Source organism: Tursiops truncatus, chromosome 1 (genome assembly GCF_011762595.2).
Source record: "Tursiops truncatus isolate mTurTru1 chromosome 1, mTurTru1.mat.Y, whole genome shotgun sequence".
NCBI lineage: Eukaryota > Metazoa > Chordata > Mammalia > Artiodactyla > Delphinidae > Tursiops > Tursiops truncatus.
The window spans coordinates 171,209,790-171,223,333 of record NC_047034.1 but is presented as its reverse complement, the minus strand read 5'-3'; the positions used below and the strand labels follow the sequence as shown (position 1 = coordinate 171,223,333).

The following is a 13,544-nucleotide window of genomic DNA, read 5'->3' as shown; positions in this document are numbered from 1 at the left end:
TCCCTCTGTCTTGTTGTTCTGTCTCTGACTCCTTCTGTCTGTCTGTCTTCTCTCTCATGGTCTGAGAGGGAAGAAGCTCCATGGGCCCTTCCTTCTGCTCCTCCCCAGTGTCCACACACCCTAGGGCACCGCCCCTTACCCCCGGGAGCCTCCCACGTGCTGGCTGTAATAGGTGGGTGGAGAAGGCATCCTTGGTCCCGGGTGGGACCTCTTTGGACCATGAGGGCCTGGGCTGATCTGGTCACTCGCCTCCGCCTGGCCCCCACAGCTCGAAGAGGAAAAGGCAGCCCTGCTGGGCCGGCAGCGGCAGGCGGAGCGCGAGGCCGCCTCCGCGCAGGAGGGGCAGGTGCTGCTGGAGCAGCTGCGGCTGGAGCACGAGGTGGAGCGGCAGGGCCTGCAGGGCTCCCTGCGGGCGGCAGAGCAGGCCCGGGGGGCCCTGGAGCGCCAGCTCCCGGAGTTGCACCAGGAGCGCTGCCGGCTGCAGGAGCAGCTGGCCCAGGTGGGTGTACGTGGGGTCTGGGGAGCAGGTGGGGAAGGGGTTCTAGGCTCCTGGCCTTTTGCAGTCTGTCCTGGGGGATGTCACAGGCTCAGGAGCCTGCTTCCCGGCTGAAATCCAGCCCCACCTCTGCCAGCTGGGGGCCTTGAGCAAGTTACCCGACCTCCCCATGCCTCAGTGGCCCCACTTGTAACATGGGGCTAATAGTTCTTACCACAAAGCGTTGTTCTGAAGAGTATACGGTGTAAGCACTTACAGAAATGAATCACCACTCAGTAAAGATTAATGATATGATAATTGGTAGAGAATTTTAGAATTGGAATCTTAGACTTGTTGGGAAATCATAGCTGGAAGGGACCTTAGGGTGTCTGTCCTGGAGGGCCTGGCTTCCTGGGAGGGGCCTCTAGGGAACAGACGACGCGGTGCAGGGAGCCAGGCTCTAGGTTCCCTTTCTGAGGCCTGCAGCGCAGCTCTCCTTTGCTTTCTCTTACACATTCAGCTTCTCTGGACATTTTGGGGTGCAGGAAGTGTTTGGTTGCCACCCAAACTAAGTGACGACCCTTATGTTTGCATGTGCGTGCACTGCAGGTCCAGAGAAGGCTGTGATTTGTCCAGGTTCACACAGCACATCAGGGTACAACCGGGGCTTGAACCTGGTCTCCTGCCTGCCAGGGCCAGGTCGGGCCCAGGGTCAGGGTGATGCCCGATAAGCAGGCTGGGGGATTCCAGGGCTGGTGCTCACAGCGCCGGGGTGGGGCCAGCTCTCCCGGCAGCTGAGCGGGCGGGAGCATGAGCTGGAGCAGGCTCGGCGGGAGACGCAGCGGCAGACAGAGGCGTCGGAGCGGGCGGCCCGGGAGAAGGAGGCGCTGGCCAAGGAGCGGGCTGGCCTGGCGGTGCAGCTAGCAGCAGCCGAGCGTGAGGGCCGGACCCTGTCGGAGGAGGCCACACGCCTGCGGTGAGGCCTTGAGCTCTGCCCAGCCCGCCCTGGGGGGTCTGACGGAGCCACCCCGTGGCTAGCCACGTCCAGCACGGGCCCTCAGGGGCCAGGTCACCAGCTCATCTCAGCCTGGGCTCAGGCTTCCCCGGGGAGCGTGGGCCCGGCTGGGCAGGTGGGCTGGCGCCTGGCCCATGGCTGGCCACACCCTGGGATTCACAGTGTCCTGGGGCCCGGGAGGCTGGGTCCCGGGGCCTCAGGGATCGTACGTGCTGCAGCTTGGAGAAGGAAGCCCTGGAGAGCAGCCTGTTTGAGGTGCAGCGGCAGCTGGCGCAGCTCGAGGCCCGGCGGGAGCAGCTGGAAGCAGATGGGCAGGCCCTACTGCTGGCCAAGGAGACCCTGACCGGTAGGGAGGCCAGGGGTGAGGGGTGGGGAACCCCGGGCTCCAGCCCGGAGCTGGAGCTGTAACCTGTCGAGTTCTGGGGTCTCACCGAAACTGGGATCACTGGCTTTGGGCTGTGGCTGACCTGGCTTCCAATCCAGCCACTGTCCCAGGCCAGCCGCTTCCCTCTCTGGGCCACGGGTTCCTCATCTGACAGTTAGAGGTGATGAGGCTTTGCCAGGATGCGGTGAGAAAAGCATGGCCTTGGCACAGTGCCTGGCTCTGCAGCCAGCGCTGGCTGCTGTCTGTCATCATCAGGGCGCTTAGAGAGTTCTGCGTCTCCGCGGAGCCATCATCAGCTGCTTTTCTGACGACTCTCATTCCCGCCCAGTCTCTGAACTCACAGGTTTTTCTTGCTCAACAAACATTTACTAAGCACCTGCTTGGGCCGCGAAAATTAAGTTTTCCGTCCACGTCCACGTGAGCCAGACAGAACCGGGAAGGGAAATGCTGACAGTCTCTGGTGGACTTCCCACCCCGAGGATAGTTTTTAGATTGTCCCCTGTGGGGTGCACCCTCCCCTGGTCACTTTCATTAGTGCCGAGAGTCCAGCAAGTATGTTTATGGCAGGCAGTCATTAAAGGTGATGCCTCATGGAAAGCTGTGCAGCCTTGGGAGGTTACCTGTCTCCTCTGAGCCTCTGTTTCCTCATCTGTAAATTGGGGATAAGCCACGTGGGTGTGATGTGAAGCTGTGTTGTGCTCAGCCAGGTGCCTGCCTGTGATAAGCACTCAGTCAGGGATGGGGGTTCTCATGTTTTTGCTGTCCTCTCCATTTGGGGGCCCTCCTTATCAGTCACTTCATCCTTTAGATGCCACTCCAGGTAGGTAGGGAGGGGGACAGGGCCACTGGGCCCATGCAGTTGACGGGGAAACAGAGGCCCAGAGAGGGCAAGAATGTTCTCCAAGGGAACTCAGCTAGATACCGGTGGGCCCTCTCCCCTCTGGGATTTTGCCTACATAGCTCACCTGGCCTGAGTCTGTTGGCCCACTGGGAGGGGAGCTTGTTTCTCCTTTCCGTCCCTTCTGTGCAGGGGAGTTGGCGGGCTTGCGGCAGCAGATAACAACTACAGAGGAGAAGGTCGCTCTGGACAAGGAACTGATGGCCCAGAAGTTGGTGCAGGCTGAGCGGGAGGCCCAGGCCTCTCTGCGGGAGCAGCGGGCAGTCCACAAGGAGGACTTACAGCGACTCCAGAGAGAGAAGGTTCAGGCAGCTGGGTTGGGGCAGGCGGTGGGGTGGGGGAGGGCTCTGAACCACTGTCTCTGTCTCCTCTGTGACCTCAGGCGAGTATCCTTCTCACTCTGCATCCGTGAAATGGAACTTCATCTCTGTTTCAGGGGCTCTGGGCGCAGCTGGGAGGATCCATCGGGGACCACTCCTTATCAAACATGCAGATTCCCGGGCCCCAATCTGGTCCAGCCCTGGTGATCCTGATGCAGGGGGTCCACGACCATATTTGGAAAATGCTGATCTCATGTAGAGTCAGAAAGCACTTTAATTTGCTAAGAAGTGCAGTTTGCATATGAAAAATCACTTGGGGGACCAGAGCACATAGAAGGCGAGGGGCCAGGTCACCAAAAGACAGAAGTACCTAAGAACACTGGCTCTGGAGTTACATTGCCTGGGTTTCAACCTGATCTTGGCCAAATGCTGGTTATGTTACCTAAGGTCTCTGTGCCTTCATTTCCCCATTTAAAAAAAAAAAAATTATTTATTTATTTATTTGGCTGCACCAGGTTTTAGCTGCGGCATGTGGGATCTTCGTTGCCGCATGCGGGATCTTTTTTTTTTTTTAGTTGCAGCATGTGGAATCTTTAGTTGCGGCATGTGGGATCTAGTTCCCTGACCAGGGATCGAATCTGGGCCCCCTGTACTGGGAGCGCGGAGTCTTAGCCACTGGACCACCAGGGAAGTCCCCCATTTCCCCATCTTAACAATGGGGATAATGATAGTATAATTTATGAGGATGAGGTGAGATGATCCTTACAAAGAGCTTAACATAGAGACTGGCGCTTTGTAAATGCTCCACAATTGCTGGTTGTCATTATTACTATCGTACTGAGATACTCTCCAGAGTGGGCCTCTGGACAGGGGACCTGAGTCCCTCATCTTGGACTGGGCTGCTACTGACAGAGGTTCAGGCTGTGGCTCCCGACACCAGGGGGCGCCATTCACCTTGTACGTAATCTTTTTGGATTTGTGGATAGAATCACTTCTCCAGCAGGTGGCGACAGAGCATTTGAAGCAGAGACTATTTTCACACAGCTGTTAGGGACTAGTGCTGGGGCCAGGCACCTCCCTCAGACCCCAAGTGGGCTCTGCCTGTGGGTTGTACCCACCCAGTCCCCAGGGAGCCACGCTCTCCTGTGCCTTCCCTCATTCTCCCTGCACCAGCAGACTCAGCCTCTTAATGTCACCATGCCTGTACTCTTCTCTGCAGCTATTCTGCCACCCCCAGACCCATGCCCTCTTATTGCTCACAGCTGACCCAACTCCCCTCTACCCCAACCCCCAATCCTGGTCCCTCTTTCACAAGCTCTGAGCAACCCGCTATTCTAAAATTCAGATTGCTCCTTGTCACTCTGTCTTGAGGCTCTGCCGTCTCAACTGTCCTGAAAATCAGGTCACCCCTCCCTAAAGCCCACTGGTCTGGTCTGGCCTGGCTGCTGCCTGTGGCTCTGGCCTCGTCCTTCACCATGTCCTCCTCGTAGTACAAGCTCCAGTGACCTTAAATATCACAGTTTCCCTGTTCGTCATGTTTCCTCTTTCCTCCGAGTTGTCTCCGGGGCTGTACTCTGGCCTGGGGTTCTTTTCCTTTTCTCTCTACCTGACTGACGGCTGCTTGTTTCCTCCAGGAAACATTCTCTGACCCCTCACCCTCCTCCCCCCGCCCACCCAAAGGCCAGGCTGTTGCTCCTGGCATGTCCCCATCACGGCCCTCATTATCACCCACCCCACCTTGTAGTTCCCTGATTACCTGCCCCACGGCCCTTGCTGCCCCGAGGTTGGCGAGGGGCTGTCTGGGCCCAGCCTCGTGGGTCACACGCACGTGGGCCTGGCCCCCAGGAGGCGGCATGGCGGGAGCTGGAGGCAGAGCGGGCCCAGCTGCAGAGTCAGCTGCAGCGGGAACGGGAGGAACTGCTGGCCCGGCTGGAGGCCGAGAAGGAAGAGCTGAGCGAGGAGATTGCTGCCCTGCAGCAGGAGCGCGACGAGGGCCTCCTCCTGGCCGAGAGCGAGAAGCAGCAGGTTCGTGAGCCGCCTCTGCTGCCTGAGGGGCCCCTGTTCTGGGGCTGGTCCCCGCTCAGCCACCCAGCAGCTAGGAGCTAGGAGTCCTTTTCTGGGCCTCGGTTTCCTCACCTTCAGGATGGGGGAGTTCAAGGGGTGTTTGTGAAGCGTCGCTGAGACCCCTGTCCAGCGAGCGCGCCCGGCACGTGGTGGGAGCTTACTGAGTGGCAGCAGCAGTCATGACACCGTGAGCATTGTTCCAGAAAAGCTGACCCACGTTCTCCCATCCCTCCTCCCACCCCAGGCTGGGCATGGCGTCCCCATGACCGCCTCTGAGCAGTCCCTGCGAAGCCCACATGCAGCAGCTGACCCTCCTCAGAAAGAACTAACTCCTGACTTTCCCATAATGTAATGGAGACAGGGCAGACTGCGTCCATCTCCTCTCCTCACCTGCTGCATCACCCTGGGCAAGTCACTTTACCTCTTTGAGCCTCAGTAGCCTCATCTGTAAAATGGGAATAATGAAAGGCCCTGCTTCAGGATGTGAGATGTCCGAGTTGTATCTGTGTCCAGGTTATTGTTACTGCTGTTGTACCCTTTCCTGGGGCTGCCGAGGGGGTGAGCCTGCACCTCTGCCCTGGCTTCACCTGTGGTGGCTCAGTCAGGTCCCCGAGCCCCCAGTGGGCACATTTCCGAGGCCAACGTGGGGGAAAGGCCCAAGCATGCCCAAGACCACCCAACACCCCGAGCCCTTTGCTCCCTGCCTCTGCCCAGGCCCTGTCCCTGAAGGAGTCCGAGAAGACGGCGCTGTCGGAGAAGTTGATGGGGACGCAGCACAGCCTGGCCGCCATCTCCCTGGAGATGGAGCGACAGAAGCGCGATGCTCAGAGCCGGCAGGAGCAGGACCGGGTAGGCCAGGCGGGGGCGGGTGGGCCTCCATCGGAGCCGGGATTGGGGATCGGGGGGGCACAGCACTGCCCGAGGGGGACACGTGGCTCTGCCCTGGGGGCGGCATCCAGGCGGTCGGCGGAGCTTCCCCCTTCCTTGGGAGTCCCCACTGGAGGGAGGTGGCACAGCTCTGCCCTGTGAATGCCCTAGCCTGAGGGAGAGACCGGCTATGTGCATAGCACTTGCCAGGCGTCAAGGGACCAGTAGAGGGCCCGGCAGGCCAGCGTGAGGGGCCGTGTCTAGAGCCGCAAATGGACAGTTCAGTTGGCGCAGCTGGGATCAGTGGCGGTGCGGGTTGGGAGTGCGGGGGAGGAGGACACGGCAGTGCCAAGTCTCAGGAGCCCGTGTGTCCTAGAGCACCGTGAATGCCCTGACGTCCGAGCTGCGGGACCTGCGGGCCCAGCTTGAGGAGACTGCCGCGGCCCATGCGCAGGAGGTGAAGAGGCTGCAGGAACAGGCCCGAGACCTGGGCCGGCAGCGGGAGTCCTGCCTGCGTGAGGTGAGCTGCCTGCCCGTCCACCCACCCGCTTCCTCCTAGGCAGTGCAGCCTAGACGCCGCTGGGAACCCAGAAGCGTGTGTTCGAGGACAAAGGAATGCATGAAAGGAAGCAGGCGGCAGGCGTTAGGCGTTTATTAAGTACATGCTGGGTACGTGAGGGACTTGGGCTCTCACGGAGAGGCTGGGCTGGGCGTCCCTGCCCTCTTGAGGTTGATCCACAGGATGATCTTTTTATTTATTTTATTTTATTTTATTTATTTGTTTTTTGGCTGCGTTGGGTCTTCGTTGCTGCATGCGGGCTTTCTCTAGTTGCGGTGAGCGGGGGCTGCTCTTTGTTGCGGTGCGCGGGCTTCTCATTGCGGTGGCTTCTCTTGTTGCGGAGCACGGGCTCTAGGCGCGCGGGCTTCAGTAGTTGTGGCATGCAGGCTCATTAGTTGTGGCTTGTGGGCTCTAAGAGCGCAGGCTCAGTAGTTGTGGCGCACCGGCTCAGTTGCTCTGCGGCGTGTGGGATCTACCCGGCCCAGGGCTCGAACCCGTGTCCCCTGAATTGGCAGGCGGATTCTTAACCACTGTGCCACCAGGGAAGTCCCACAGGATGATCTTGATTGATGTTTATTTCAGGCCAGAGCACCGCTGACTCCAATATGTTTTGCCCCAAATCATAACTCACACCTGCAGTCCGAGCCGCTGCAGAGGGATGGGGCAGGTGCCCCGTGGCCAGGGAGACGGGGATGGGTTCCTTTCCACCCAGCTTGAGTGGGCCCCGACCCCCGTATGTGGACCCCCGCTGTCCTCACAGGCAGAAGAGCTTCGGACCCAGCTGCACCTGCTGGAGGATGCCCGCGACGGGCTGCGGCGGGAGCTGTTGGAGGCCCAGCGCAAGTTGCGTGAGAGCCAGGACAGCCGTGAGGCCCAGCGCCAGGAGGCGGGTGAGCTGCGGCGCAGCCTGAGCGAGGGGGCCAAGGAGCTCGAGGCCCTGCGGCGGTCCAACGAGGAGCTGCGGGTGGCCGTGAAGAAGGCGGAGAGTGAGCGGATCAGGTGGGGTGACACGGGGGCCCAGCCCCCAGCCCTTCACCAAGCCTCGTCCTTCATTCGCACTGAATGTCATCCCAGGAACTAACTTCACCCCCCATGGTTCTGGGGAAATCGCGCAGATGGGGAGTCTCTGCCCTCGAACCAAGCCCGGACTTGGTTTGTTTTAGGTGACTGTCCTCCCTGAAGGAAGGGGAATGGTGGTTGCAGGCAGGGTTGGGCCCAGACTCTGACCTCACCCACTGGCATCACCCTGGAGACTAGCGTGTGTCGCTGGTCCACCTCTCTCCGCCGAGGGCCTGATCCCCAGCCCTGGAGGGCTCAGCTCAGGAGAGGGCCACTTTGCAGGAAGCACTGGGGGAACCTCTAGGGCAAGAGCCTGCCAGACCCACTCCGGGAATCAGGGGAAGGGACCTTTGTGTAGGGCCACTCACCTACTCTTCCAGGACCTGGGGCTACCTCTGCCCTCTGTCCCCTCCAGCCTGAAGCTTGCCAATGAGGACAAGGAACAGAAGCTCGTGCTCCTGGAGGAGGCCCGGGCGGCTGTGGGCAAGGAGGCTGGCGAGCTGCGGGCTGGGCTGCAGGAGGTGGAGCGCTCACGGCTGGAGGCTCGGAGGGAGCTGCAGGAGCTCCGGCGGCAGGTAACACCCCTGGGCAGTCACTGTGTGCGCTGGGCCACAGCACCCCCTTTTGGGAGCCGAGGTCCCTCATAGGTAAAACCAGGGCCTTGAACTATAACAAGGCTTGTTACCTAACCTTGGTATTAATGGGTGGGCTTTGAGGAATCCTCAGACCCTGAAACCGTGTGTTTGTGTGTGTGTGTGTGGATACATTTGTGTTCACACTCACTCACATTTCTCCAAAGACTGGGTCTGGGGCTCTTGTCCAATTCTCAAAGGAATCTGTGAACAGCAAGAGGTGCAGATCCTGTGAACTAGGTCAGGAGCTGGCAACCTTTTTTTGTAAAGCGCCCAGTAGTAAATATTTCCAGCTTTATGGGCCGTACGGTCTCTGTTGCAGCCACTCAACTCTGCCATCATAGGGAGGAAGCAGGTCTGGACGGTACCTACATGAGTGGAGTGTGTTCCATTAAAACTTTGCTTATGGACATTGAAATTTGAATTTTATATACTTTTTTTATGATTTAAAAAAATTATTTAGGCTGCATTGGGTCTTCTTTGCTGCGTGTGGGCTTTCTCTAGTCGCGGCGAGCGGGGGGCTACTCTTTGTTGCGGTGCGCGGGCTTCTCTTGTTGCGGAGCACGGGCTCTAGGCACGCGGGCTTCAGTAGTTGTGGCATGTGGGCTCAGTAGTTGTGGCTCGCGGGCTCTAGAGGGCAGGCTCAGTAGTTGTGGCGCACGGGCCTAGTTGCTCCGTGGCATATGGGATCTTCCTGGACCACAGCTTGAACCTGTGTTCCCTGCGTTGGCAGGCGGATTCTTAACCACTGTGCCACCAGGGAAGTCCCCTGAATTTTATATACTTTTCACGTGTTGGAAATATTGTTCTTCTTTTGCTTTTCTTTCAACCATGTAAAAATGAGCCGTTTTTAACTACTTAAAAATGTACAAACCATCCTTAGCTCAAGCCCTTACAGAAGCAGATGACCGGTGGAATTTGGCCTGCAGAATTTTGGCCTGCAGTTTGCAGAGCCCTGAACTAGATGATTTCCAAGCCCATCAATAACAGCAAGCATTTAACAAGTGCCTGCTGTATACTGGGCACTGCCCTGGACACTAAGGGCTCAGGCTTTCCCGCCCTAGAAGACCCGGCAGAACAGGAAACAGCCCCCTTTGGCACCCAGGCCCTGCCTCCCCAGAGATATTGCAGCCTGAATAACAAATCCCCTGCACCTCCCAACGATGTACCCCTCTACCCGGGCCCCCTCCCAACGGGCTGAAGTCCCAGGAAACATTAGGAATCCCTGAAAGGAACTGTGTGCCAGGCTCTTGCTGGGTGTTTTGTGTGCTATGGCACGTTTTCATATTCCCTTTGCTGTAGCACTGTGGGGTAAGTAGGCCTCATCCCCCCACCTGCTCCTCTGGGGAAATAGGGGCCTAGAAACATCCCTTTGATTCTGCTTGTCTGAGATCAAATCCCAGTCTGCTGCTTATGAGCTGTGTGACTTTGGGCAAGTCTCTTCACCTCTCTAAGCTTTCGTCTTCATGTCTGTTAAAGAGGGAGAATGTTAGTACTTACCCCGTATTGAGTTAATAGGAGCAAAGTGCTTAGAACAGAGCTGGACACATGGTAAACACTCCATAAAAGGTAGGCATCATCGTAGAGGTGAAAAGTGACCCAGAGTTCCTGCCCTGCCCTATCTCTACTCTCCACGATAGGTAGTTATGATTAGGTGGTACATTGAGGTCATTGGTGCCCAGGTGCCTGGCGTGGCTCAACCAGGGTGGAGTTATCAGGGGCAGGCTCCCAGTGGATTGGGGTGGTGTTCAATGTATGTGTCCCTAGAGCAGTGGGTCCCAAATACCCTCTGTGCCCGGTTTGGACTGGGCAGGGTATAGGGGCAGAGCTGAAAAGGCTGCCATTGAGCCTGCAGGCACTCTCCAGTACCCTGGGCTAGAAGGGGCTGTGGGTGCTGAGAATGGGTCCTAGGTCCTGCCTGTGTCCACTCTTTCTCACAGATGAAGATGCTGGACAGTGAGAACACCAGGCTGGGCCGGGAGCTGGTGGAGCTGCAGGGCCGCGTGGCACTGGGCGAGAGGGCAGAAAAGGAGGGCAGACGGGAGGCCCTGGGCCTCCGACAGAAGCTGCTGAAGGGCGAAGCCAACCTGGAGGCTGTGCGGCAGGAGGTAACTAGATGGTGGGCAGACTGCCTGGAGGAGGAGGATCCTCAGAGGCAGCCAGGCTGCCCTGGGCCTTCTCCAGTGAGAAGCAATGGGGACTCCAATGCTGGAGTCATTCTGAGAGATCACGCCTAGGACTGGTCCCTGTTCCCCACTCCTTGAGATTCTTCCCCAGGTATAATAATAGCAGTAATAACAACTGCAAGAACTGTGTAGTGGGGGTGGGGGGAGCCTTGTAGACAGAATCTTGTTTGATTCTCCCAGCAGCCTCATGATGTAGGTATAATTAGCCCCAGTTTACAGAGGGAACCAGACACTGGGGCTCAGAGAGGTCAAGGGATCTACTCAAGGTCACACAGCCACCCAGGTCTGTCAGACTCCAAAGCCTACACTCTTTTCACTCTGTGTTTTCTGGCAGTGAATCTACTGTGTGACCTTGACTAAATCACTCAACCTCTCTGTGCTTTAGAGCATTCACGGGATAGGGGCTAGCACAGCAGGGGATGTATACCAGGTCCTTGTGTAGGTCTTGTCATCCAGGAGGTGTTCCATAGATGGTCTCCATTGAAACTGATGACTGTGAGAGGTTGACTCATTCTCGGAACCAGAGGGGTATGTGTGAGTGTGTGTGACCATGCACTTCACTGGTAAATAATTTTTTATTACCTCCCCTCATTGTGGGATTTATTGATAAATTATGTGTACCGAGAGGCAGTGTGGCCTAGTGGTTAAGAGAAAAGGCTCTGGAGCCAGGGTGCCTGGCTTTGAATCCTAGCTCTCAGTTTACTAGCTGTGTGGCCTCCGGCAAGTTACATAACTGCCCTGTGCTCAGTTTCCTCATCTGTAAAATGGGGATGATTTATAGTGGTAATTAGAGTTGATTTTTTTGAGGGGAAAGTACTTAGTGCCTGGCACTAATAATTCCTATCTGTGTAAGCATTAGCTGTGAGCTTATTACTAATAAACTGTGTACATTGCAAGGCATATACACAGAAGAAAGAGGTAAACAAATTCTAATAGTTTCCTTCCATACTCCCATGATGTTCCTGCATCTCCTGCCTGGGTGGAGACCATTAACGAAACAGGAGTTCTGCAAGCCACTTTCGGGCCCGTGGGCTCCAGGCTGAGCCTGGGAGGGTGGGTGTCGGGTTGAGGGGCGGCCTTGCTGACCCCCACCTCCCGGCCTTGGCCCCTCACCCCAGCTCCAGGGAGCCCAGCGGAAGCTGCAGGAGCAAGAGGGCGAGTTCCGGACCCGCGAGCGAGGCCTGCTGGGCTCCCTGGAGGAGGCACACAGCGCCCAGAAACAGCAGTTGGACCATGCCCGCAGCCTGGAACTGAAGCTGGAGGCCGCCCGGGCCGAGGCTGCGGAGCTGGGGCTGCGACTGAGCGCGGCCGAGGGCCGGGCTCAAGGCCTGGAGGCCGAGCTGGCCCGCGTGGAGACGCAACGGCGCGCAGCGGAGGCCCAGCTGGGGGGCCTGCGCTCAGCCCTGCGCCGGGGCCTGGGCCTCGGTGGTGTGTCCAGCCCTCCCCCGCGGCCCGCGCCCGTCTCTCCTAACCGGAGCGCGCCTGCTGGAGGTGAGAGAGCTCGGTGGAGAAGGGGAGGGTCAGTGGGCGGGCCTCGAAGAACCTCCGCCCCTACTCCGCCCCCATGTCCAGTTCTGTCCCGCCTACGAGGCCGCCCTTGGCCTGGTCCGCCCCGCCCCTCTTTTGATGACCAGTCTCAAACCCCGCCTCTTCAGCTAGTTCCTTGCTGAGACCCGCCTACCTGCGCCCCCCACCCCCCTTACATCACTTTCTGGCCCTTCGCTGGGCCACGCCCCTCTTGAGCCCAGTCTCTGTCCTGCCACTCACCCAGGCTGATCTGCGCACAACGTAGCCTGCTTCTTTTTAAAGGGAGTAGAGGGCGCCGCTTTTTTTTTTCCATTGAAATATAGTTGATTTACAATGTGGTAATTTCTGCTGTATTGCAAAGTGATTCAGTTATACATGTATATACATTTTTAAAATATCCTGTTTCATTATTTATCACAATATTGAATATAGTTCCCTGTGCTATACAGTAGGACCTTGTTGTTTATCCATTCTATACATAATAGTTTGCATCTGCTAATCCCAAACTCCCACTCAATTCCTCTCCCACCCCCCTTTCCCCATGTCAGCCACAAGTCTGTTCTGTGTCTGTGAGTCTGTTTCTGTGTCATAAAAGTTCATTTGTGTCATATTTTAGATTCCATATTTAAGTGATTATCATATGGTATTTGTCTTTCTCTTTCTGATTTACTTCACTTAGTATGATAATCTCTAGGTCCATCCATGTTGCTGCAAATGGCATTATTTTGTTCTTTTTTATGACTGAGTAGTATTCCATTGTATGTGTATACCACATCATCTTTTTTTTTTAAAAAAAGAAATTATTTATTTATTTGGTTGCACCAGGTCTTAGTTGCAGCAGGTGGGCTCCTTAGTTGTGGCTCCAGGGCTCCTTAGTTGCGGCTTGCTGGCTCCTTAGTTGTGGTGTACGAACTCTTAGTTGTGGGATCTAGTTCCCTGACAAGGGATCGAACCCGGGCCCCCTGCATTGGTAGCATGGAGTCTCATCCACTGCGCCACCAGGGAAGTCCCTGTACCATATCTTCTTTATCCATTCATCTGTCGATGGACAGTTAGGTTGTTTCCATGTCTTGGCTATTGTGAATATGTGCTGCTGTGAACATAGGGGTGCATGTATCTTTTTCCATTATATTTTGTCTGGATACATGCCCAGGACTGGGATTGCTGGGTCATATGGCAGCTCTAGTTTTAGTTTTTTGAGGACCCTCCATACTGTTTTCCATAGTGGCTGACGGTGCTGCTTCTTAATGCCCTTAACTCCTCTGAGTCTTTGAGTCTCCACCCTTTCTAATTGACCCCTGCCCTCTCTCCATCAGCACCTCATCCTCTTCATTCTCTTGTCGCTGGCTCCACACCCCTCCATACCAGACCTGTGACCCCCATATCTACCCCAGAAAGATACACATTCAGCCCAACCCCCTTTCCAGGAACTTCTTCAGAAGAGATCCTCACACCCGCACCTGCTCCCAAGGCCCAGGGGATGACTCTGGGAAAATCCGCACTGTGTTTCAGCAGGTGCAAGCAGCCTTTTAGGGAGCATTCGTCTTGTCTCGGCCT

The 13,544-nt window shown here is 56.8% G+C and overlaps 1 protein-coding gene across 6 annotated transcripts in view; it reads left to right on the top strand.

Annotated features, from left to right (window-relative positions):
• CROCC (ciliary rootlet coiled-coil, rootletin) overlaps positions 1 to 13,544 on the top strand; it is a 48,460-nt gene that overhangs the window by 24,471 nt on the left and 10,445 nt on the right. For all 6 annotated transcript variants that reach the window (XM_073795345.1, XM_073795347.1, XM_033842573.2 and 3 more), the window contains 11 exons: positions 269 to 499; positions 1,258 to 1,451; positions 1,709 to 1,836; positions 2,906 to 3,075; positions 4,939 to 5,118; positions 5,872 to 6,006; positions 6,401 to 6,544; positions 7,344 to 7,582; positions 8,058 to 8,217; positions 10,215 to 10,382; positions 11,579 to 11,951. In XM_073795345.1, the coding sequence (XP_073651446.1) occupies positions 269 to 499; positions 1,258 to 1,451; positions 1,709 to 1,836; positions 2,906 to 3,075; positions 4,939 to 5,118; positions 5,872 to 6,006; positions 6,401 to 6,544; positions 7,344 to 7,582; positions 8,058 to 8,217; positions 10,215 to 10,382; positions 11,579 to 11,951 (2,122 nt within the window). The remainder of the gene's footprint in view (positions 1 to 268; positions 500 to 1,257; positions 1,452 to 1,708; positions 1,837 to 2,905; positions 3,076 to 4,938; positions 5,119 to 5,871; positions 6,007 to 6,400; positions 6,545 to 7,343; positions 7,583 to 8,057; positions 8,218 to 10,214; positions 10,383 to 11,578; positions 11,952 to 13,544) is intronic.